The sequence below is a fragment of the Cetorhinus maximus genome, unplaced genomic scaffold, assembly GCF_964194155.1.
Source record: "Cetorhinus maximus unplaced genomic scaffold, sCetMax3.hap1.1 HAP1_SCAFFOLD_535, whole genome shotgun sequence".
Taxonomy (NCBI): Eukaryota; Metazoa; Chordata; class Chondrichthyes; order Lamniformes; family Cetorhinidae; genus Cetorhinus; species Cetorhinus maximus.
This window is the reverse complement of record NW_027596477.1, coordinates 228,162-254,043: the sequence shown is the minus strand read 5'-3', so window position 1 is coordinate 254,043 and position 25,882 is coordinate 228,162. Positions and strand designations below refer to the sequence as shown.

Sequence of the window (25,882 nt, the reverse complement as noted above, 5' to 3'; positions counted from 1 at the left end):
CCTGGTGTTCTTGCTTGTAGGGAGAGGCCTCGGATCAGTACATCCACATTGGATTTGGCCAGCCTGAGAGAGTTACCTGAAGGAACGTTTGGCAGAGAGTACGTTCGCTTCCTTGATGTAAATGTGAGTGTGAAGTTTTGCTGACCTGTCCTAATCATACCTGGCAAAGCGAGAGAATACTGCAGTATCTTGCACTAGTCAGTCGTCATCACCAGCTTTAGCTGAATAACCGTCTTTGTAAAACAAAGGCAGACTCTTGCCTTGTGAATGCTTGCTTCAAATATTCAGGGAGTATAGACATTGAGTCATTGCTGTACTTCTGTACCGCACAGGGCAAGTTTCACTGAAGGGTGTTATCTATTTAATCGTTTCAGTCCTGTATGTCATAGAGAGAATGGGGGAGAGTTTAATTTGGGCAGCAGGAAGAAACATTCGAGTGGAGAAACGAGATGATCAGAATACAGGGAGAGGCAAAAGAATAGTTCAGAAATAGGAGGGATCAGACAGTGGGCAAATGTGAGGCAGCCTGGAATGGGGTTGATGTGAATCCGTGTAAATTCCTGCAGCACGGCTGATGAGCTGCAGGCACAAGTCGTCCCATTGGACTTTGATTTAGTGGCAATAACAGAACTAGCTCAAAGATAGGGGGAGATGGTGACATAGTGGTATTGTCACTGGACTAGTAATCGAGAGACCCAGGGTAATACTGTGGAAATATAGCAGCTGGTCGAATTTAAAATTCAATTAATAAATCTGGAATATAAAGCTAGACAAGTAATGTCCTTTAGGGAAGGAAATCTGCCATCCTTACCTGGTCTGGTCTAAATGTGACTCCAGATCCACAGCAATGTGGTTCACTCTTAACTGCCCTCTGAAATGGCCTAGCAAGCCACTCAGTTCAAAGGCAATTAGGGGTGGGCAAAAAATGTTGGCCTTGTCAGCGACACCCACATCCCATGAAAGAATAAATAAAAAGAAGGGGAGGATTGGGATTTTTAATATTCCTGGGGACAAACTATTCATAAAATATAGGGAAGATGGAAGAGGAGGGGTGGCAGGTATCGATGAATGAAACTATTATGTAACTGGAAAGCAATGGTATAGTGAGAATGGATTTTTTTTTATATTTTGGGGGAGTATTGTGTTATCCTGTGAAGAAGGCTGTGTATGTGTAAATGATTTGATTAAGCTGGGAAAAAGTCACTAGAGACAGGTTGTCTGGAAGGTTTAAGACATGAAAAGATAGAGGTGTTAGGTGTGCATTTGTAATGAGATAGTATGGTGCGTTTGAGGTAGAAGTAAATAGGTTGGATCTAACACTTGCATTTTTGGATAAGTTGAGAAATGTTTAAATATCAAAGGGAAGTCAGAGGTGTGAAGAAACATTTTTGCATCTTGCAGGAGTTCCATGGGTAAACAGAAGATATATTACATTTTATTGACTCGAAAGCAGAGACAAAATAGAAACATGAAAGATTTTACATTTGGAAGGATTTAAGTTTCAAAGAGGTGCGAGAACAATGTAACCTGAGATGAAAGGGGGGAAAAGGTACTTTAGAGTCACTGTGGAGTGTTTGGGGGTTGGCTGTTGGCTGTGTGAGGAAGGTCTCCTGGAAACAGCTCTAGGCTAGAAGAAGATGCAGTTTGAATCAGCTATCTAGTCAAGTCAGAAAAGTCTGGGACTGTTTTGTTCTGATGTCTTAGATTTCCACAGCAGAATGGAAGAGAGTTTAAGAGGTCATGTGGTATGCCTTTATTAAGGCTACAGCAGTTTGCCTTGGGTAATATTACTGGATTTTTATAGTTAAATATCTATAAGGGAGTGTTGCCAACCTGTGGGTCAGACCCAGTAGGGAGTCTTTTGGGGGAATGTTTTGTAAGATGGAAGAACTACAGAGTAATGATAATGAGGGGCATCAATTATCCTAATATAAACTGGGATAGTAACTGTGTAAAGTGTAAAAAGGGGGAGGAATTTCTGAAACGTGGACAAGAAAACTTTCTTGATCAATGTCCAGCCCAACAAGGAAGGAATCAGTACTGGATCGCGTTCTGAGGAATGATAAAGATCATAAGGTATAGGAGCAGGAATAGGTCATTCAGCTTCTCGAGCCTGCTCTGCCATTCAATGAGATCATGGTTGATCTGATTGCGGCCTCAACTCCACTTTTCTGCCTGTCTTCCATAATCTTTGACTCCGTTGTGGAGCAACAATCTGTCTAACTCAGCCTTGAATATATTCAATGACCCAGCCTACACTGCTGCCTGAGAAAGGGAATTCCAGGGTATAACAACCCTCTGAGAAAAGAATTCTGGGTCCATCGCATGTGGAAACTGGAGAATTTATTGTAGAGAATAGGGAATGGCGGAGAAACTAAACAATTACTTTGTGTCTGTCTCCATGGGGGAAGATACAGAAAATCTCCCAGAAACTAGGGAACCGAGGGCCTTGTGAAAATGAGGAACTGAAAGAAATCAGTATTAATAAAGAGGTGGTATTCAAAAGATTAATTGAGCTGAAGGTTGATAAATTCCCCTGGACCAGTTGAGCTTCATCTCAGAGTGTTAAAGGAAGTGGCTCGAGAGATAGTGGATACATTTGTGGTTATCTTTCAAAACTCTATAGATTCTGGAAAGGTTCCTGAGGACTGGAAAGTAGCAAATGTAACCCAACTATTTAGAAGGGAGGGAGAGAGAAAACTGAGAATACAGATGTCAGTAATAAGGAAAATGTTAGAATCTAATATAAAGGATGTGATAACTGGACACTTGGAAAATAATAACATGATTGGGCAGAGTCAACATTGATTTATGAAAGGGAAATCATGTTTGACAAATCTGCTGGAGTTTTTTGAGGATGTTAGATAAAGGTGAACCAGTGGATGTGCTGTATTTGGATTTTCAGAAAGCTTTCGATAAAGTCCCACACAGGAGGTTAGTAAATAAAATTGGAGCAGATGGAATTAGGGGTAATATGCTGGTATGGATTGAGATTTGGCTAACAGACAGAAAACAGAAAATAGGAATAAACGGGTCATTCTCAGGTTGGCAGGCTGTGACTCGCGGGGATACCCAAGCAAGGATCAGTGCTTGGGCCACAGCTATTCACAATCTACATCAATGATTTGGATATGGGGACCAAATGTAATATTTCCAAATTTGCTAAAACTGGGTGGGAGTGTGAGTTGTGAGGAGGATGCAAGGGGACTTCAAGGGGATTTGGACAGGCTGAGTGAATGGGTAAGAATATGGCAGATGGAATATAATGTGAATAAGTGTGAAGTTATCAATTTTGGTAGAGAAAAAAAGGCATAGTATTTCTTAAACGGTGAGTGTTTGGGAAATGTTGATGTCCAAAGGGACCCGGGTGTCCTTGTTCACAAATCACTGAAAGCTAACATGCAGGTGCAGCAAGCTATTAGGAAGACAAATTATATGTTGGTCTTTATTGGAAGGGGATTTGAGTACAGGAGTAATGATGACTTGCTGCAATTGTATAGAGCCTTGGTGAGACTGCATCTGGAGTATTGTGTACAGTTTTGGTCTCCTTATCTAAGGAAGGATTTACCTGCCATAGAGGAAGTGCAACAGAGGCTCACCAGAATAATCCTTGGGACAGCGGGATTGTCTTATGAGGAGAAATTGAGAAAACCGGGCTTGTGTTCTCTAGAGTTTCAAAGAATTATCTCATTGAAACTTACAATATTCTTACAGGGCGACAGGGTGGATGTGGATAGGATGTTTCCCCTGGCTGTTGAGTCTAGAATCAGGGGACACAGTCTCGGAATAAGGGACAGGCCATTTAAGACTGAGATGAGGAGGAATTTCTTCACTCAGTGGGTGGTGAATCTTTGAAATTCTCTACCCCAGAGGGCTGTGGTAGCTCAATCATTGAGCATGTTCAAGACAGAGATCGACAGATTTCTGGAGGTTAATGACATCAAGGAATATGGAGATAGCACAGGAAAGTGACATTGAGGTAGATGATCAGCCATGGTCTAATTGAATGGTGGAGCAGGCTCAATGGGCCGAATGGCCTACTCCTGTTCTAATGTTCCTAAGTTCCTCATCTCCATCTTAAATGGAAGACCCTTATTTTGAAACCATGTCCTCTTGTTCTAGACTCCCACACAAGGCAAACATCCCCTCAGAATCTTAAATGTTTCATAAGATCAGCTCTCATTCTTCTAAACTCCAATGAATATAGGCCCAACCCCCTTCATCCCTGGAAGCAGTCAGTGAACCTTCTCTGAACTGCTGCCAATGCAAATAAATCCCTCAGGTTAGGAGACCAAAGCTGCACACAGCACTCAAGGTGCAGTCACACTAAGGCCTGTGAAGTGGGGAAGCGAGGCATCTTTCAGTGGGAGAACATTTGGGGAATTGTGATCATAATATCATTAGGTTTAGAATTGTTATGGAAAAGGACAAGGAACAATTGAGCTTAAAAATATTCAATTGGAGGAGCGCTATCTTCACAGAGTTGGAAAGGAACATGGTCCAGTTGGATTGTAATCAAAGATTGGCAGGCAGAACAGTGAATGAACAAAGGGAGCGCTTCCAAGAGTTCAGGCACAGAGTAGACAGGGGGGAAGCTAGAGCTCCCAAGATGATTCAAGGTATAGAGGTTAAAATAAAACAGCAAAAGGAGGTTTAGGACAAATTTAAGGATCCTAATACAGTAGAGAACAAGCTGAACATAGAAAATACAGAGGAGATCAAGAGATGGAAAAGAGTATGAGAATAAAGGACTGGAGGGTTGTAAATGGCTACATCTCTGTTCAAAAAAAAAGGGGAAAGGGATAAACCTGGAAACTACAGGCCAGACAGTCTAATGTCGGTGATGGGAAAAGTTGCAGGGACAATAATCCAGGGCAAAATGAATTGACATTTGGAAAAGCAAGGGCTAATAAATGCTAAGCTTCAGATTTGTTAAGAGGAAATAGTGTTTGACTGATTTGATTGGTTTTTTGGAAAGGGTTGATGAGGGTAGTGAGGTTGATGTGTCCATGGAATTTCAAAAGTATCACATCATCAACTTGTTGGCAAAATTAAACTCTGTGGAATGAAAGGGGCAGTGACAGCGTGGAAAGCAGAGTGGTGGTGAACAGATGTTTTTCAGACGGGAGGGAAGTATACACTTGTGTTCCCCACGATCAATACTAGCATCACTGCTCTTTTGATACGTATCAATGAAGTACTTTTTGAAGCATGGTCACTGTTGTAATGTAGGAACAATGGCAGCCACTTTGCACACAGCAAGATCCCACAAACAGCAATATGGTGACGACTGAAGCATCTGTTTTCGTGACAAATATTGGTCAGGAGATTGGGGAGAACTCCCTTACTCTTCTTTGAAATAGCTTCATGGGATCGTTAATGCCCACCAGAGAGAGCAAGCAACCTTCATTTAATGTTTCTCCCAAAATAAAGCACCTTCAGCAGTGCTGCACTCCCTCAGCACTGAACCTCCAACAGTGCAGCAATCCCTCAGTACTGACCCTTCGTCAGCGCAGCACTCCCTCAGCACTGAACCTCCGACAGTGCAGCAATCCCTCAGTACTGACCCTCTGACAGTGCAGCGCTCCCTCAGTACTGACCCACCGACAGTGCAAGTGCCATTTCAATACTGACCCTCCGACAGTGCAGTGCTCTTTCAGTACTGACTCTCAGATAGTGCAGCACTCCTTCAGCACCGACACTCCGACAGTGCAGTGTTCCCTCAGCACTGACCTTCTGACAGTGCAGCACTCCCTCAGTTCTGATCCTCTTGACAGTGCAGCGCTCCCTCAGTACTGACCTTCCGACAGTACAAGTGCCATTTCAATACTGACCCTCCGACTGTGCAGCACTCTCTCAGTACCCACACTCCGACAGTGCAGCGCTCCCTCAGCACTGACCCTCTGACAGTGCAACACTCCCTCGGTTCTGATCCTCTGACACTGCAGCGCTCCCTCAGTACTGACCCTCCGACAGTGCGGTGCTCCCTCAATTCTGAACCTCCGACAGTATAGCATTCTCTCAGTACTGACCCTCTGACAGTGTAGCTCTTCCTCAGTACTGACCCTCCGATAGTTCAGCGCTCCCTCAGTACAGACCCTCCGACAGTGCAGCACTCCCTCAGTACTGACCCTCCAACAGTGTAGCACTCCCTCAGTACATACCCTACGACAGTGCAGCACTCCCTCAGTACGTACCCTTCGACAGTTCAGCGCTCCCTCAGTACTGACCCTCCGACAGTGCAGCACTCCCTCAGTACTGACCCTCTAACAGTGCAGCGCTCCTTCAGTACTGCATTGGGAGTGTTGACCTGGATTATGGGCCCAGGTCTTTGGAATGGGCCTTACACACATGATCCTCTGGCACAGAGGCATGAGTGCCCACTGATCTCCAACCAAAACCTTAATCACAAGTAATCTTGAATAGCTTAGAATGTGAGTTGGTAAATATCATTTGGAGTTTATAAAGGAAGCCATGAGAGTTGGTGCTTGCCTTGTCCTGGTGTTTGTGAATGAGTCAGACCTTGTCAATGGAAGTAACAGCACTTTTGAGAATCATGACTACAGAATAATTTGGTTTAACAGGATCGGACAGGTCTCTTCGAAAGGGCCAAATTCAAAGAAATGAGAGAAGAAAACAAGTGGATGTGGCAAGGTGCGGATGGAAGCAGACAGGATAAATACATAGCCAGGACAGACTACACAGACTTGGCACCTGTGACTGTGAATGGGTTAATAAGTGACCCGTGGAGCTGAGCACGGAGGGAAGGGAAGAGTTCACCTAGGTTGTGAATAGCAGAAAGAGGTGAGAACATTAAAAGGTGCAAACAGACCTGAAAGTGAGGCTGAGCACATGTTGGTAAACAATTTGAATATTTATTCCTTTTTTTCATTCTTTTATGGGATGTGGGCTTTGCTGGCTGGATCAGCATTTATTGCCCATCCCTAATTGCCCTTGAGAAGGTGCTTGTGAGGAGCTTTCTTGAGCCGCTGCAGTCCATGTGGTGTAGGTACACCCACAGTGCTGTTAGGGAGGGAGTTCCAGGATTTTGACCCAGCGACAGTGAAGGAACGGTGATATATTTCCAAGTCAGGATGGTGAGTGACTTGGAGGGGAACTTCCAGGTGGTGGTGTTCCCATCTATCTTCTGCTGCCCTTGTCCTTCTAGATGGTAGCGGTCGTGGGTTTGGAAGGTGCTGTCAAAGGAGCCTTGGTGAGTTCCGCAGTGCATCTTCTAGATGGTACACACTGCTGCTACTGTGCGTCGGTGGTGGAGGGAGTGAATGTTTGTGGATGGGGCGACAGTCAAGTGGGCTGCTTTGTCCTGGATGGTGTCAAGCTTCTTGAGTGTTGTGGGAGCTGCACTCATCCAGGCAAGTAGACAGAATTCCACCAAATTCTTGACTTGTGCCTTGTAGATGGTGGACAGACTTTGGGGAGTCAGGGGGCAAGTTACTCATCACAAGATTCCAGTGTGTGACCTGCTCTTGTAGCCACAGTATTTATATGGCTAGTCCAGTTCAGTTTCTGGTCAATGGTAACTCCCAGGATGTTGATAGTGGGGGATTCAGCGATGGTAATGCCATTGAATGTCAAGGGGCAATGGTTAGAATCTCTCTTGTTGGGGATGGTCATTGCCTGGCACTTGTGTGGCGCGAATGTTACTTGCCACTTGTCAGCCCAAGCCTGGACATTGTCCAGGTCTTGCTGCATTTGGACATGGACTGCTTCAGTATTTGAGGGGTCACAAATGGTGCTGAACATTGTGCAACCATCAGCGAACATCCCCACTTCTGACCTTATGATGGTAGGAATGTCCTTGATGAAGCAGCTGAAGATGGCTGGGCCTAGGTCACTACCCTGAGGAACTCCTGCAGTGATGTTCTGGGGTTGAGCTGATTGACCTCCAACAATCACAATCATCTTCCTTTGTCTTAGGTGTCATACCCAACCAGCTAAGAGTTTTCCCCCTGATTCCCATTGACTTCAGTTTTGCAAGGGCTCCTTGATGCCACACTCAGTCAAATGCTGCCTTGATGTCAAGGGCAGTCACTCTCACCTCACCTCTGGAGTTCAGCTCTTATGCTCATGTTTGAACCAAGGCTGGAGTGAGTTCAGGAGCTGAGTGGCTCTGGCGGAACCCAAACTGGGCGTCAGTGAGCAGGCTATTGCTAAGCTAATGCTGCTTGGAATAGCTTGGCTCAGGGTGTAGCAAGTTCTGGAGCACATGTCTTCAGTACTATTGCCGGAATATTGTCAGGGCCCATAGCCTTTGTAGTATCCACGTGGAGTGAATCGAATTGGCTGAAGACTGGCATCTGTGATGCTGCGGACCTCCGGAGGGAGCCGAGATGGATCATCCACTCGACACTTCTGGGTGAAGATTGTTGCGAATGCTTCAGCCTTATCTTGTGCACTGATGTGCTGGGCTCCTCCATCATTGAGGATGGGGATATTTGTGGAACCTCCTCCTCCTCCATCACCAATCACGACTGGATGTGGCAGGACTGCAGAACTTACATCTGACCCAGTGGTTGTGCAATTGCTTAGCTCTGTCTATCCCTTGCTGCTTATGCTGTTTGGCATGCAAGTAGTCCTGTGTTGTAGCTTCACCAGGTTGACCCCTCATTTTTAGGTATGCCTGATGCTGCTCCTGGCACACCTTCCTGCACTCTTCATTGAACCAGGGTTGATCTCCTGGCCTGGTGGTAATTGTGAAGTGGCGGATATGCCGGGCCATGAGGTTACAGATTGTGTTCGAATACAACTCTGCTGCTGATGGTCCACAGTGCCTCATGGATGCCCAGCCTTGAGTTGCTAGATCTGTTCAAAATTTATCCCATTTAGCACGGTGGTAGTGTCACACAACACGATGGAAGGTATCCTCAATGTGAAGGCAGGACTTTGTCTCCACAAGGATTGTGCGGTGGTCACTCCTACCTATACTGCCATGGACAGATGCATCTATGGCAGGCAGGTTGGTGAGAATGAGGTCAGGTATGTTTTTCCCTCATATAGGTTCCCTCACCACCTGCCGCAGACCCAGTCTAGCAGCTCTGTCCTTTAGGACTCAGCCAGCTCGGTCAGTAGTGGTGCTACCAAGGCACTCTTGGTGATGGACTTTGAAGTCCCCCATCCAGAGTACATGCTGTGCCCTTACCACCCTCAGTGCTTCCTCCAAGTGATGTTCAACATGGAGGAGCACTGATTCATCAGCTGAGGGAGGGCGGTATGTGGTAATCAGCAGGATGTTTCCTTGCCCATGTTTGACCTGATGCCATGAGACTTCAGGGGGCCGGAGTCAATGTTGAGGACTCCCAGGCCAACTCCCTCCCGACTGTATACCACTGTGCTGCCACCTCTGCTGGGTCTGTGCTGCCGGTGGGATAGGACATACCCAGGGATGGTGATGGTGGTGTCTGGGACATTATCTATAAGGTATGATTCCATGAGGATGACTATGTCAGGCTGTTGCTTGACTGGTCTGTGAGACATCTCTCCCAATTTTGGCACTAGCCCCCAGATGTTAGTGTGGAGGACTTTGCAGGGTCGACAGGGCTGGGTTTGCCGTTGTTGCTTTCAGTGCCTAGCTCATTCCTTTTTATTGGCTTTTTAGTGGCTGGATACATTGGGCATTTAAGAGTCATTGCTGTGGGTCTGGAGTAACATGTAGGCCAGACCAGATAAGGACAGCAGATTTCCTTCCCTCAAGGACATTAGTTAACCAGATGGGTTTTTACAATAATCTACAATGGTTCTATGATCATTAGACTTTTAATTCCAGGTTTTTCCATCTGCTGTGGTGGGATTTGAACCCGGGTAAAAGAATGGAATTCATCTGGAATACATTGGGGTATCATCTCTATCACAATAACTGGGTTATCACAGTAACAGAGTCTCTATCATAGTAACCGGGTTATCACAGTAACCGAGTCTCTATCACAATAACCGAGTTATCACAGTAACCGGGTTATCACAGTAACAAAGTCTCTATCGCAGTAATGGAATTCATCGGGAATACAATGGAGTATTATCTCTATCGAAGTAACCGGGTTATCACAGTAACCGAGCCTCTATCACAGTAATGAAAACATGTCAGTTCCTCTGACATGTTGTCCTCCTTCCTTAACCGGGGTTTTCCGCCCACGGTGGTTGACAGGGCCCTCAACCGTGTCCGGCCCATCTCCCGCGCATCCGCCCTCATGCCTTCTCCTCCCTCCCAGAAACATGATAGGGTCCCCCTTGTCCTCACTTATCACCCCACCAGCCTCCGCATTCAAAGGATCATCCTCCGCCATTTCCGCTAACTCCAGCATGATGCCACCACCAAACACATCTTCCCTTCACCCACTCTGGCGGCATTCCGTAGGGATCGTTCCCTCTGGGACACCCTGGTCCACTCCTCCATCACCCCCTACTCCTCAACCCCCACCTATGGCACCTCCCCATGCCCACGCAAAAGATGCAACACCCGCCCCTTCACTTCCTCTCTCCTCACCGTCCAAGGGCCCAAACACTCCTTTCAAGTGAAGCAGCATTTCACTTGCATTTCCCCTAACTTAGTCTACTGCATTCGTTGCTCCCAATGCGGTCTCCTCTACATTGGAGAGACCAAATGTAAACCGGGCGACCGCTTTGCAGAACACCTGCGGTCTGTCCGCAAGAAAGACCCAAACCTCCCTGTCGCTTGCCATTTTAACACTCCACCCTGCTCTCTTGCCCACATGTCTGTCCTTGGCTTGCTGTATTGTTCCAGTGAAGCCCAACGCAAACTGGAGGAACAGCACCTCATCTTCCGACTAGGCGCTTTACAGCCTTCCGGACTGAATATTGAATTCAACAACTTTAGATCTTGAACTCCCTCCTCCATCCCCACCCCCTTTCCGTTTCTTCCCCCTCCCTTTTGTTTGTTCCAATAATTTATATAGATTTTTCTTTTCCCACCTATTTCCATTATTTTTAAATCTATACCTTTAATGCCCTGTCAGTCTTTCCACCCCACCCCCACTAGAGCTGTACCTTGAGTGTCCTGCCATCCATTCTTAATTAGCACATTCGTTTAGATAATATCACCACCTTCAACATCTCTTTGTTCCTTTGTCTGTGACATGTTTTGATTATCTGCTCCTATCACTGCTTGCTTGTCCCTACAACCCCCCCCCACCCCCACTTCTCTCCCCCCATCCCCCTCACCTTAAACCAGCTTATATTTCACCCCTCTGCTAATATTACTCAGTTCTGTTGAAGGGTCATGAGGACTCGAAACGTCAACTCTTTTCTTCGCCAATGCCGCCAGACCTGCTGAGTTTTTCCAGGTAATTCTGTTTTTGTTCTCTATCACAGTAACCGAGTTATCATAGTAACCGAGTTTCTATCACAGTAATGGAATTCATCCGGACTACAACGGAGTGTTATCTCTATCACAGTAACCAAGTTATCACAGTAATGGAATTTATCGGGAACACAATGAAGTATTATTAATAGTAATCGAGTTATCACAGTAACCGAGTTACCAGCAGTTGGGCTGGATTGAGAAGAGGATAATCCTGCCTGACAAATCCTCTCGCCTTCTGTGAGGAGGTGACTACCTCAGTGGATGAGTAGCTTGGGGACATGGTGCTGATCAAGTTCTGTATCAGAGGCTGCCTATTGAATCTCAGAATTGTGGGGATTCAACACAGGTCCCCCTTGCTATCTGACTTGGCCTCACACCCGCCACCCCAAACTTATCAATCACGGGTAAAGCCATCTGATCACTTGCTTGTTTGACTCTCCACCCACATCCCCTGTCCCCTCCCCTCCCTATTTCCACCTGTACACGCCTATGGAAAAATCTCTTCCCCCAATTCACTTACAACTACCCTGTCAAAATCCCACCTGTCCAGCCTTTGGCCCTGCGTTCAGCATGGCGTTTCTGTAGTTACTGAGCTGCTCAAACTGTACTCTCACCATCGATGTTCTAGTGCCCAATAAAAGCATTACTCTCTCTCACCCTGGCTATCCCCTGGTACAGTTCTCATCTTCACTCCCTGAAGTCCATGGGACGCAGACTTGAATGGATGGGGCAGACAATTGGTTTAATCATCCATTGTCAGATGTGGCTGGACCATGTAAAGCAATATCAGGCCCTGCTCTCGTCTGTGAACACTGCTGACTATTCCAGACATATCCTGGAATGTAAAGGTAACCCTCTGCTTGACTCATCCTAGATTATTAAAATGTCACAAACAGGTAGAGAAAATAATTGAAGAGGCTAATGGAATGGTGGCCTTTATATCTAGAGGACTAGAATACAAAGGGGTAGAAGCAATGCATCACTATGTAAAGCCCTAGTTAGAGCTGGAGTTACTGGGAGCAGTCCTGGGCACCACACCTTAGGAAGGAGATATTGGCCTTGCGGGAGTGCGGTGTTGGTTTACCAAAATGAAACCTGGACACCAAAGGGTTAAATTACAGGGAGAGATTACACAACCTAGGATTGTATATTTTGGAATTTAGAAAGTTAAGGGGTGATTTAATTGAAGTTTCCAAGATATTAATGGGAATTGATAATGTAATTAGAGAGAAATGATTTCTGCTGGTTGAGCAGTCCAGGACTGAGAATCATAGCCTAAAAATAAGGAATGAAATGAGGAAACACTTCTACACATCAATGTTCTGCAAATAGCAATTGATGCTAGACCAATTGTCAATTTGATATCTGGGAGTTTTGTTAGCCAAGAGTAATAAGGGATATGGACTGAGGCAGGTATATGGAATTAAGTCACTGATCAGTCATGATCTCAGTGAACATTGGCAGAACAGTTTTGAGGCCTCTTCCTTTAACATATGGAATGGGCTCCCAGATGGAGTTACAGAGGCACAATCCCTAGAAGCATTTAAGAACGAAGTTACAGGCTGCAATGGGGACTTGTGCAATCCTTATGGATTAATGAATTAAGATGGGCTGAATGGCTTGGCTCATCTATAATTATCTTGTGGGACATAATATTCGGACATCCAAGATTGCGCACCGTGTCCGTGGCGAGGCACGTGCCCGCTCGGTCCGCGGCAGAGAGTCAGCATATATCAGTTCCTTTTTGTTTTACAGCGAGTTACCCCCGACAGTCGGATGCCTGTGAAGTTTGTTGATGATGAGGAACTTGCCTATGTGATCCAGCGGTATCGTGAAGTACATGACTTCATGCACACGTTACTGGGCATGCCCACTAACATACTCGGTAAGTCAGATCACTCGACAGTTTGTCTATTGGTCAGGATTAGATCATGTGACCTTCTTGGAAGATCATTTCTAGGGTTAATTACCCATGAATACCTGCATTGATAGTTAACTGCAGGAAATACCTCCTCAGCGTTTAACAGAGACTTGCTAACCCCAGAGCCTTTCACTTTTCACCCTTACCATAGTTAGTAATTATAGATGTTAGACCGTAATATAGAACCAATTGTGCATCTCGTGGATTAAACTGGCAGCCAAAATTGATGGATTAAAAGTCCCCTCTCTCTGCTGCCTGGAAAGGGTCCTGTGCGAAAACCCAAAAGCAATAGATTGGGGGAAGTCATTCAAGAAAGCTTGAGTAGAGGACGTGTGAAAAACCTTTAAAGGTATAACTTCCAAGTATATAGGACATATTGAAAATCAGCATGCTCAGATTAAACAAATGAGGCTCAAAATGGATTAACAAACAGATAGAAAAGTCTAGAAAAGAAAACCATCTCCCACCCTGCAGAGACAAAGGGAAAGGTGCGATGGGCATCAATACAAGAAAATGTAGAAATGCTTTATAAAAGGCAAATGGGGACCGAGGAAAAGCAGAAGATAAATATAACAGTAACATTCTTCCCGTGCCATAACAGGAAGGGGGCAGTGAAAGTAGGGGTAGATGGAAACGGAATCAAAACTCAACACGAGACAGTGAATATTCTGAATGGTTACTTAGTCCAAGTGAGATGATAATCAACATCTTCATCACCTACAAAGATAACCAAAGTCAGCAAGCTCCATATCTCTGAGGTCAAAGTCCTAGACAAGCTAATGGGTTGTAAACAAATAAATCCCCAGGGAGAGATGGGATTTAAGCCGGGGAAGACTAAGGGGAGATTTGTGAGGGCCTGACACCCTGAGCAAATTACTAGATATTGAGCAGCAGCAGTGTATTGGAAACTGGAAAATGTGGACCTTAAAAGGGAGACAAAACAGACAGAGGTAACCATGGATCCATTAGGAACAAAATGCAGCAGGTAGAGGAAAGCTGAAACAAGTCAACAGCAGCTCATTAAACACCATGTCTGTGGAGAGAAGCAACGTTCAGACATTTCCCTTCTTCAGAAAACCTTCCAGGCTTACAAGAAGGAAGAGGTTAAGGGAAAGGAGATAAAAATATAAAGGTACACAAGAAAAGGATCGTGATTGGTGGAAATAGGAGATGGTTAAATGACAGGAATAATAGCAGGATGAGAGAGGCTGGAGGAATAGAGCAGATCCACAACCCAGAGAATGTCACTGGGGCCAGTGCTGTATCTAATTTACATCAAGAAGCTGGACTCAAAAGCTCAGTGCAAAGTGGTTAACTTTGCATGATACTACACTGAGGTCAGTTAGCTTAGATGGCTAGAGTGTGGTGCAGAATGCTGCTAATAGCATGGGTTCAATCCCTGTACTGGTTGTGATTGTTCATGGAGACCCTGCCCCCCCGCCCTGCCCCACGCTTGCAGAATGTTGCCCCTCAAGCTGTATATAAGTAATTGTCTCTCTCAAATGGAGAGAGATTCCAATGGGCCTTTGTGAACTATGGCTAATTACCAAACTGGGATCTCAGAAAGAATTGAATAAAATGAGTGGGCAGGACAGTGATAATTAACTACAAACAAGGCCTGATTAGTAGAAGGACAAATGGACAACTCACATACTCTATGGATGGGGGTGAAATAACTCAGGATGAAGGGACCGCGAAGTCTTCGGTGACTCAATATTTTAACAAAGTCAGCTGAGAACAACAACTAATAAAACTAATTGGATGTGGAACGAGAATCTGAAAAAATCAGTACAAATCATGATCGAAACTTTCCAGGGTCAGTCCCCACCTGGAGCACCGTACCCAATTCTGGTCAGATATAAGAAACTGCTTCAGTGCTGGAGGCAGAGAAAACTCTGAAAACAACACGTAGCCCTAAGAGGAGTTTGATTGGGGTTGAAAGGGGTGGAGTAGCAACCAAGTTTGAGGTGTCAGTAGACGGTCAGTAAGGGGCACACAAGGAGACAGGTGACTATGCCAGAGTGAGACGGAGACTGAGTGAGTAGCGAATTAGGCTCACGTAGAAAGTTCGGGTAAGCCCTTTTCAGGTTTAACTATAGATTAAGAATCAAGATCTGACATAAGTAAGTTAGGTTAGCTTGTTAAATGGAGAACGGCCTGGAGTGGCAGTTATCTGTTAGTCACCTGCAAGCAGTTGGTGTAAGTGGTGTTAATTACTGTAGTAGGAAGCTAAACTAGTTAGTGACTCATCAGAGGGTCTATAAAAGAGACAGACTTTTCAAACTGCATGCTCAGTAAGGGGTGCGTGAGGAGGCAAGCAGCTATGCTGGACTGAGACCGAAACCTAGTGAGTAGCGAAAGAGGTTCACGTGGGAATTCGGTGCATGTGGGAAGAGGTGAGTATACGTAGGAATTATTCTAAGTTGGGAACAGGAGCAGCTGAGCAGAAACGGACCTGGGTGTAAACCTCACCTTTGGAGCTGAGTTAGAAAAAAAATCGACAGTGACATCACAGGAAAACCATAAGTTAATTGGTTGGTAAAAAACTGTAGTTAGGGAATGCCTTTAAATAGCGTAAATTAGAAAAGCGGATTTTTAAAAAAAGCAGCTACTTAGACTTGAGTAAGAAACATTAGGAATCAGGGGAAGTCAGGGCCAGTAAAGTAATACAAGTAAACCAAAGTAAATTAGAGCTAACATAAGGGAAGTAAAGTTAAGACATGGCAGGGCAGCTTGGTGATGTGGAATCCGTGTCGTGTAATATGTGGGAAGTCGTGGACACTACCAGTGTCTTTGACTACAATATGTGCAGGAAGTGTCACCAGCTGTAGAAACTTGAGTTCCGGGTTCCAGAGCTCGAGTGGCGGCTAGAGTCACTGTGGTGCATCCGTGAGGCTGAGAGCTACATGGACAGCATGTTCGGAGAGCTGGTCACACTGCAGCTTAGGAGCAGAAAGGGAATGGGTGACCGCCTATTTTCTTATTCTTAAGTAGTAGTGGGGAACAAAGAAATGGCAGAGGAACTGAATAGGTACTTTGCGTCAGTCTTCACAGTGGAAGACACGAGTGACATCCCCAAAGTTCAAGAGAGTCGGGGGGCAGAGGTGAGTATGGTGGCCATTACCAAGGAGAAGGTGCTAGGAAAACTGAAAGGTCTGAAGGTGGATAAATCACCTGGACCAGATGGATTACACCCCAGAGTTCTGAAGGAGATAGCTGAAGAGATAGTGGAGGCGTTAGTGGTGATCTTTCAGGAATCACTCGAGTCAGGGAGGGTCCCAGAGGACTGGAAAATCACTAATGTAACCTCCCTGTTTAAGAAGGGAGTGAGGCAAAAGATGAGAAATTACAGGCCAATTAGCCTGACCTCAGTCATTGGTAAGATTTTAGAGTCCATTATTAAGGATGAGATTTCAGAATACTTGGAAGTGCACGGTAAAATAGGGCAAAGTCAGCATGGTTTCAAGGGGAGGTCATGCCTGACAAATCTGTTAGAATTCTTTGAGGAGGTAACGAGTAGGTTAGACAAAGGAGAGCCAATGGATGTTATCTACTTGGACTTCCAGAAGGCCTTTGACAAGGTGCTGCACAGGAGGCTGCTGAGTAAGATAAGAGCCCATGGTGTTAGAGGCAAGGTACTAGCATGGATAGAAGATTGGCTGTCTGGCAGGAGGCAGAAAGTGAGGATAAGGGGGTCCTTCTCAGGATGGCAGCCGGTGACTAGTGGAGTTCCGCAGGGGTCAGTGTTGGGACCACAACTTTTCACTTTATACATTAATGATCTAGATGAAAGAACTGAGGGCATCCTGGCTAAGTTTGCAGATGATACAAAGATAGGTGGAGGGATAGGTAGTATTGAGGAGGCGGGGAGGCTGCAGAAGGATTTGGACAGGTTAGGAGAATGGGCAAAGAAGTGGCAGATGGAATACAACGTGGGGAAGTGTGAGGTAATGCACTTTGGTAGGAAGAATAGAGGCATAGACTGTTTTCTAAATGGGGAGAGAATTCAGAAATCTGAAGTGCAAAGGGACTTGGGAGTCCTAGTCCAGGATTCTCTTAAGGTTAACTTGCAGGTTGACGTGATAGTTAGGAAGGCAAATGCAATGTTGGCATTTATTTTGAGAGGACTAGAATATAAAAGCAGGGATGTGCTGCTGAGGCTTTATAAGGCTCTGGTCAGACCACATTTAGAATATTGTGAGCAATTTTGGGCCCCGTACCTCAGGAAGGATGTGCTGGCCCTGGAGAGGATCCAGAAGAGGTTCACGAGAATGATCCCAGGAATGAAAGGCTAAACATATGAGGAGCGTTTGAGGACTCTAGGTCTATACTCGATGGAGTTTAGAAGGATGAGGGGGGATCTGATTGAAACTTACAGAATACTGAAAGGCCTGGATAGAGTGGACGTGGGGAAGATGTTTCCATTAGTAGGAGCGATTAGGACCCCAGGGCACAGCCCCAGAGTAAAGGGAAGATCTTTTAGAACAGAGATGAGGAGAAACTTCTTTAGCCAGAGAGTGGTGAATCTATGGAATTCATTGCCACAAAAGGCTATGGAGGCAAGGTCATTGAGTGTATTTAAGACCAAGATAGATAGGTTCTTGATTGGTAAGGGGATCAAAGGTTACGGGGAGAAGGCGGGAGAATGGGGTTGAGAAACTTATCAGCCATGATTGAATGGTGGAGCAGACTCGATGGGCCGAATGGCCTAATTTCTGCTCCTATGTCTTATGGTCTAAGAATAATAAACTGGGGGGAGAGCCGACTTCAAAGGGGCAAGAAAGGAGCTGGGCCAGATAGATTGGAACCAAAGGTTGGCGAGAAAACCAGTGGCTGAACAATGGGCTGCCTTCAACAAAGAAATGGTTCAGGCACAGCTAAGGTATATTCTCTCAAAAGGGAAAGGTGGGGCAAACAAATTCAGAGCTCTCTGGATGAGAAAGGAGATAGAAATTAAAATGAGGAAGAAAAAGTGTGCTTATTACAGGTGTCAGGTAGAAAATACAATTGAGAACCAAGAGGAATACAGAAGGTTCAGAGGGAAGGTGACAAAGCAAATAAGAGAAGCATAGGGGGACTATGAGAAAAGACTGGCAGCCAACATAAAGGGGAATCCCAAAGACTTCTATAGGCACATAATTAGTAAAAGGGTGGTTGAAAAAAAGTAGGGCTGATTAGGGACCAAATAGGGGATTTACACATGGGGGCAGGGGGCATGGCTGAGGTGAATATTCTGTGAATATTAATATTAGTTATTATTAATATTAAGTGAATATTCTGCATCTGTCTTTATCAAAGAAGCAAATGCTACCCAAGGCCCTGGTGACAGAGGAGGAAACCCTGTCACTAGAAGGTTTCAAAACTGATAAGTTGGTGGTACTGGACAAACTGTCGGTACTTAAAGTTGATAAGGCACCGGGACCGAATGAGATGCATCCAAGGATATTGAAGGAAGTGGGAGTAGAAATTGCAGGGGCACTAGCCATAATCCTTCAGTCTTCCCTAGACTCGGGAGGTGCCAGAGGACTGGAGAATTGCAAATATTATGCCCTTGTTCAAAAAAGGTTGTAGGGATAAGCCCAGCAATTGCAGACCAGTCAGTTTAACTTCAGTGGTGGGCAAGATTCTAGAATCAATTATTTGGGGTAGAATTAGTAGTTAGATGGAAAAATGTGGGTCGATTAGGAAGAGCCAGCATGGATTTATAATAGGAAAATAGTGTTTAACTAACTTGGAGTTTTTTGAAGGGGTAACAGAGTGTTGCTGTGGTGTACATGGACTTCTAAAATGCATTTGATACAGTGCCGCACAACAGGCTTGTGAGAAAAGTTATAGGTCTTGGAATAAAAGGGACAGTAGCAACGTGAATACAAAATTGGCTGAAAAATAGGAAGCAGAGAGTAATGGTTAATGGATAATTTTCGGGCTGGCGGAAAGCTTGCAGTGGAGTTCCTCAGGGGTTGGTTTTGGGTCCCTTGCTTTTCCATATATAAAAATGATCTAGATCATGGTGAGCATTGTAATCTGTGAGGAGGACAGTGTAGAACTTCATAAGGACATAGACAAGTTGGTGGAGTGGGCAGATAGGTGGCAGATGACGTTCAATGCGGATAAGAGAAGTGATGCATTTTGGTAGGAAGAACATGGACAGGCAACATAAAATAAGGGGTGAAATTTTGAAGGGGGTGCAGGAGCAGAAAGACCTGGGTGTATATGTGTATAGATCATTGAAGGTGGCAGGATAGGTGCAGAGAACAGTTAATAAAGCATATAGTATCCTGGGCTTTATTAATAGGGGCATAGAGTACAAGAGCAAGGAGGCTATGCTGAACTTGTATAGGACACTAATTAGACCTTAGCTGGAGTATTGTGTACAGTTTTGAGTGCCACACTTTAGGAAGGATGTAAACAAATTGGAGAGTGCATAAGAGGTTGACAAGAATGGTTCCAGGGATGAGAAACTTCAGCTGTAAGGATAGATTGGAGAAGTTGGGACTGTTCTCCTTGGAGAGCAGCAGGCTAAGGGAAGATATAATAGAGGTGTTCAAAATCATGAGGGGACTGGACAGAGTAGATAGGGAGAAACTGTTTTCGCTCATAGAAGGATCGAGAACAAGGGGCACAGATTTAAAGTGATTTGCAAAAGAAGCAAATGCGATGTGAGAAAAACTTTTTCACACAGCGAGTGGTTTGGGCCTGGAATGCTGTGCCTCGAAATGTGGTGAAGGCAGGTTCAATTGAGGCATTCATGAGGGCAATAGATGATTATTTAGATAGAAACAATGTGCAGGGTTACGGGGAAAAGGCAGGAGAATGGCACTGAGTCATGCTCATTCGGAGTGCTGGTGCAGACAGGATGGGCCAAATGGCCTCCTTCTACACCGTAACAACTATGTGATAATGTTGGGGGAGAGAGGACAGTACTGAGTTGGGAAGGAGGTGGGCTGGGAGATGGAGTACTGAGGGCAGAGCTTCAGGGCTAGGAGCAGGGACCAATACGTTTTTGTACAGACTGAAGCATAGCACAAAGCTGTTCAATTTGTGAATGTTGGTGATCAGACTAAGATCGACAGTTTCCAGAGTCTGATAAGAGGGAAGACTGGAAAAAACACCCATACATTTTGGATATGCAGGGTCTTAGGGGTGATTTGATAGAGATACAAGATTGTGAAGGGAATTGAAAGGTACAATATCTTATATTGTGAGAACAGAACGAGTTCAAACTAGTAATGGATAAATTAAGGATCTGGCATCAGGAAATTATTTCAGGCACATTGAACAATTGACATGTGGAAGTTCTCATTTAGTTATTAGGTCGTACAGAATTTGAGTATTGTTGAAAAAATAGATATTTTTTATTGAAGCTTTTTGTCTTGCACTCATCAGGCCAATTCACAAGAGAATACCAATGTCAGGAGATCAACAATTGCTTCCCCTGACATTGGTATTCTTGCGATTGTCATGAACAGAAAGCTGTCCCAAATTCATTGTGTAGGTAGCAATCTCCCTTCAAGCCAACACTGGTTTGGGAAATGAATATCAATTTAGCTTCGGGCAAGAGAGTGTAAAACTGTCCCTCAGGTGTTTCTGAGTTGGGTTAGTTTGCATGATGTTGTGGACTGTACAGGGTCTGTGGGCTGTCTGAGGCCCTGTTGCTATTCCCTTTCACTGTGCCGTCCCTGACACCGCCCTTTCACTGTGCTGTCATTTTACTGTATCTAACAGGTGAGGTCGCTGTCAAGTGGTTTGAGGCAGTACAGACTGGTCTGCCCATGTGTATTCTGGGAGCTGTGTTTGGTCCTCTCCACCTATCTGCCAGGTGAGTATTTTACTCTTTTTTGCTTTAAGTGAGACAATGAGTTAGAGCTACCCTCCCTTCAGGGAGTGCTGGGCCTTTCTGAGATGTTGACCCAGTCACTGACTATCCTGGCTGAGACATCCCACTCTTTACCTTAAGCTTTTCCTCTTTGGCTCTATAGTTTTTTTTTTAGTTCATTCATGGGTGTCTCTGGCTAGTCCAGCATTTATTGCCCATCCCTAATTGCCCTTGTTCAGACGGCATTTAAGTGGCAACCACATTGCTGTGAGTCTGGAGTCACATGTGGGCCAGACCAGGTAAGGACAGCAGATTTCCTTCCCTAAAGGACATTAGTGAACCAGATGGGTTTTTATGACAATTGTTTCATGGACATCATTAAATTCAAATTTCACCATCTGCTGTGGTGGGATTTGAATCTGGGTCCCCAGAGCATGATATATTAGCCCAGTGACAACACCACTACCTTCCCAAAGGAGGAGGCGGTTACACAGAGGAGCTCAACTATTAACTTTTCACTCTTCTACAGCATGGGGAGACTCTGCTGCTCACTTGCCTTTGTCCTGGCTTGGCAGCAACACTTCTACAGTTGTCAGTGGATAAAGACCAGGAGCAGGAGCCTTTGACTGGTATTGTGAATTGTTTAAAATTCATTCTCGAGATGTGTGTCACTGTTAACCTTAGTCACTTCATTGGGCTGTTAGGAGTCGGCTGCACAGATATGTGACTGGAGTGCATACAGACAGACTGGCTTCCTTCCCTAAAGGACGCTCGTGAACTAGTTTCATAGAACCCATCTGGTTCACTAATGTCTTTTAGGGAAGGAAATCTGCTGTCCTTACCTGGTCTGGCCCACATGTGACTCCAGACTCTCAGCAATGTGGTTGCCACTTAAATGCCGTCTGAACAAGGGCAATTAGGGATGGGCAATAAATGTTGGACTAGCCAGAGACACCCATGAATGAACTAAAAAAAAAACTATAGAGCCAAAGAGGAAAAGCTTAAGGTAAAGAGTGGGATGTCTCAGCCAGGATAGTCATAGAAACTCGGAGCAGGAGTAGGCACTCAGCCCCTTGAGCCTGCTCCGCCATTCATTATGATCATGGCTGATCATCCAACTCAATAGCCTGCTCCCGCTTTCTCCCCATACCCTTTGATCCCTTCCGTCCCAAGAGCTATATCTAACTCCTTGAAAACATACAATGTTTTGGTCTCAACTACTTTCTGTGGTAGCAGATTCCACAGGCTCACCACTCTCTGGGTGAAGAAATTTCTCCTCATCTCAGTCCTAAATGGCCTACCCCATATCCTCAGACTGTGACCCCCCTGGTTCTGGACTCCCCCACCATCGGGAACATCCTTCCTGCATCTACCCTGTCCAGTCCTGTTAGAATTTTATAGGTTTCTATGAGATCCCCCCTCATTCTTCTGAACTCCAGTGAATATAATCCTAACCGACTCAATCTCTCCTCATATGTCAGTCCCGCCATCCCAGGAATCAGTCTGGTAAACCTTTGCTGCACTCCCTCTAAAGCAAGAACATCCTTCCTCAGAAAAGGAGACCAAAACTGCACACACTATTCCAGGTGTGGTCTCACCAAGGCCCTGTATAATTGCAGCAAGACATCCCTGTTCCTGTACTCGAATCCTCTGGCTATGAAGACCAACATACCATTTGCCTTCTTGTCCACCTGCTGCATCTGCATGCTTACCTTCAGCGACTGGTGTACAAGGACACCCAGGTCTCGTTGCACATTCCCCTCTCTCAATTTATAGTCATTCAGATAATAATCTGCCTTCCTGTTTTTGCTACCAAAGTGGATAACCTCACATTTATCCACATTATACTGCACCTGCCATGCATTTGCCCACTCACTCAGCTTGTCCAAATCACACTGAAGCATCTCTGCATCCTCCTCACAGCTCACCCTCCCACCCAGCTTTGTGTCATCTGCAAATTTGGAGATATTACATTTAATTCCCTCATCTAAATCATTAATATAGTGAATAGCTGGGGTCCCAGCGCCAATCCCTGCAGTACCCCACTAGTCACTGCCTGCCATTCGGTAAAAGACCCATTTATACCTACTCTTTGTTTCCTGTCTGCCAACCAGTTTTCTATCCATCTTAATACACTACCCCCAATCCCATGCGCTTTAATTTTACACGCTAATCTCTTATGTGGGACTTTGTCGAAAACCTTCTTAAAGTCCAAGTAAACCACATCCACTGGCTCCCCCTCACCAACTCTATTAGTTACATCCTCGAAAAATTCCAGTAGATTTGTCAAGCATGATTTTCCTTTCGTAAATCCATGCTGACTCTGTCCAATTCTGCCACTGTTTTCCAAGTACTCAGCTGTTAAATCTTTTATAACGGACTCTAGAATTTTCCCCACTACCAACGTCAGGCTGACTGGTCTATAATTCCCTGTTTTCTCCCTGCCTCCCTTTTTAAATAGTGGGGTTTACATTAGCCACCCAAGGGTCTATAGAATCTTGGAAGATGACCACCAATACATCCACTATTTCTAGGGCCACTTCCTTAAGAACTCTGGGGATTTATCGGCCTTCAATCCCATCAATTTCTCCAGCACTATTTCCCTACTAATACTGATTTCTTTCAGTTCCTCCCTCTCACTAAACCCTGTGTTCCCCAACATTTCTGGTATGTTATTTGTGTCCTCCTTTGTGAAGACAGAACCAAAGTATGTATTTAGTTGGTCAGCCATTATTTTGTTCCCCATTAAAAATTCCCCTGTTTCTGACTGTAAGGGACCTACATTTGTCTTCACCAATCCTTTTCTCTTCACATACCTATAGAAACTTTTACAGTCAGTTTTTATGTTCCCTGCAAGCTTACTCTCGTACTCTATTTTCCCCTTCTTAATCAATCCCTTGGTCCTCCTTTGCTGAATTCTAAAGTGCTCCCAATCCTCAGGTCTGTTGTTTTTTCTGGCCAATGTGTACGCCTCTTCCTTGGATCTAATACTATCTCTAATTTCCCTTGTAAGCCTTGTAGGTTTTTCATAGTCACTTTTACTGCTATTAACTTTTTACTTCCAGATTTTTAAAACCTGGATTTAAATTCCCCAACTGCAGTGGTGGGATTTGAACTCTCAATCTGGATGCTTATTCCACTAACAGAACCTCTGTATAGCTAAACGCAGAGAGATGTTTGCCCCTTCAGGATGTCAGCTGTAATGTAACCATGATCACTCTGCCTATGAGACCAGAGTCTGTTTGTCGTGACCACATTAAACAACTTCCATTAGGCTTTTGTCATGTGTGTTCAAACAGATGTTTGCTTTAAATGGTGCGAGAACCTTCACCCCTACAAGACTGGAAAGAGCAAGGGCCAGGCACAGGGTTAGTGGCAAGGATACATTCGACTGCTGGTAACTTTTTCTTTCTTATCTCCCGAACAGGAATATCCAGGTTTTAGCCACAGACTTAATCCCGTGGGCTGTACGATGTGGCAGGGCTGCTCATTGTATGATGAACTTCTACTATGAGAATCGATTGGAACAGAACCTAGAGTCACTGAGGGAAGAGATTGGGATTCTACCCTGTCCCACTGTTCAAACATAACAGCTAGGTGCATCTAACGTGGATTCATAGATGGAGCATGAGTTTAATTGTGTGGACACAGCGTTGTGGTATTATTAAATGTCAATCCCTTACAACAGTCAATGGTGATGGGGGGTTGGGGCAGAAAGGACCGAGTACGAGAAGGGGACAGACACCTGCAGACCCAGCTCTCGTGTTCAGGGACAACAACTTCAGGAAGCAGTGTACAAAGAACAATTCCTGTGTACAGCACAGGAATAGGCCCTTCGGCCCTCCAAGCCTGCGCCGATCATATTGCCTGTCAAACTAAAACATCTTGCACTTCCGGGGTCCGTATCCCTCTATTCCCATCCTATTCATGTATTTGTCAAGCTGCCTCGTAAGCATCACTATCGCACCTGCTTCCACCACCTCCTCTGGCAGCGAATTCCAGACACTCACTACCCTCTGCATAAAATACTTGCCCCACACATCTCCTCTAAAGTTTTCTCCTCTCACCTTAAATCTATGTCCCCTAGTAATTGATTCTTCCGCCCTGGGAAAAAGCTTCTATCTACTCTGTCCATGCCACTCATAATTCTGTAAACTTCTATCAAGTCACCCCTCAATCTCCGTCGCTCTAGTGAGAACAATCAGAGTTTCTCCAACCTCTCCTCATAGCTAATAACCTCCAGGCCAGGCAGCATCCTGGTAAACCTCCTTTGCACCCTCTCCAATGCCTCCATATCCTTCTGGTAATGTGACGACCAGAATTGCACGCGATATTCCAAGTGTGGTTTAACCAAGGTTCTATACAGCTGCAGCATGACTTCCCAGCTTTTATACTCAATACCCCTGCTGATGAAGGCAAGCATGCCATATGCCTTCCTGACTACCTTATCCATCTGCATTGCCACTTTCAGTGACCTGTGGACCTGTACACCCAGATCCCTCTGCCCGTGGATGCACTTAAGGGTTCTGCCATTTACTGTATAATTCCTATCTGTATTAGACCTTCCAAAATGCATTACCTCGCATTTGTCCGGCAGTCTGTGTGGATTGAGTGATTCCCTGGTCACAGCCTTGGGGTGGTGGTAATAGTGTTGTATGCCAAGCCCATCAGGCAGCTCCAGGGCTGTTGCTGGAATTATTGGAAGGATAATAAGTAAACGACACTGACATTCTCACCTCCTTCAGCACCTTCTGGAGGACAGATTGTTGCAGCCAGTTACTACTGAATAAAATCACTCACTTTGATTTTC

At 45.1% G+C, this 25,882-nt stretch overlaps 1 protein-coding gene across 1 annotated transcript; it reads left to right on the top strand.

Annotated features, from left to right (window-relative positions):
- Nucleotides 1-25,882, top strand: LOC144674002 (ubiquinone biosynthesis protein COQ4 homolog, mitochondrial-like). Its single transcript, XM_078535577.1, has 4 exons — nucleotides 1-123; nucleotides 13,091-13,220; nucleotides 20,982-21,075; nucleotides 24,500-25,882. Exons 2-4 carry the CDS (start codon nucleotides 13,112-13,114, stop codon nucleotides 24,660-24,662), a joined length of 366 nt encoding a protein of 121 aa, XP_078391703.1. The 5' UTR covers nucleotides 1-123; nucleotides 13,091-13,111; the 3' UTR covers nucleotides 24,663-25,882.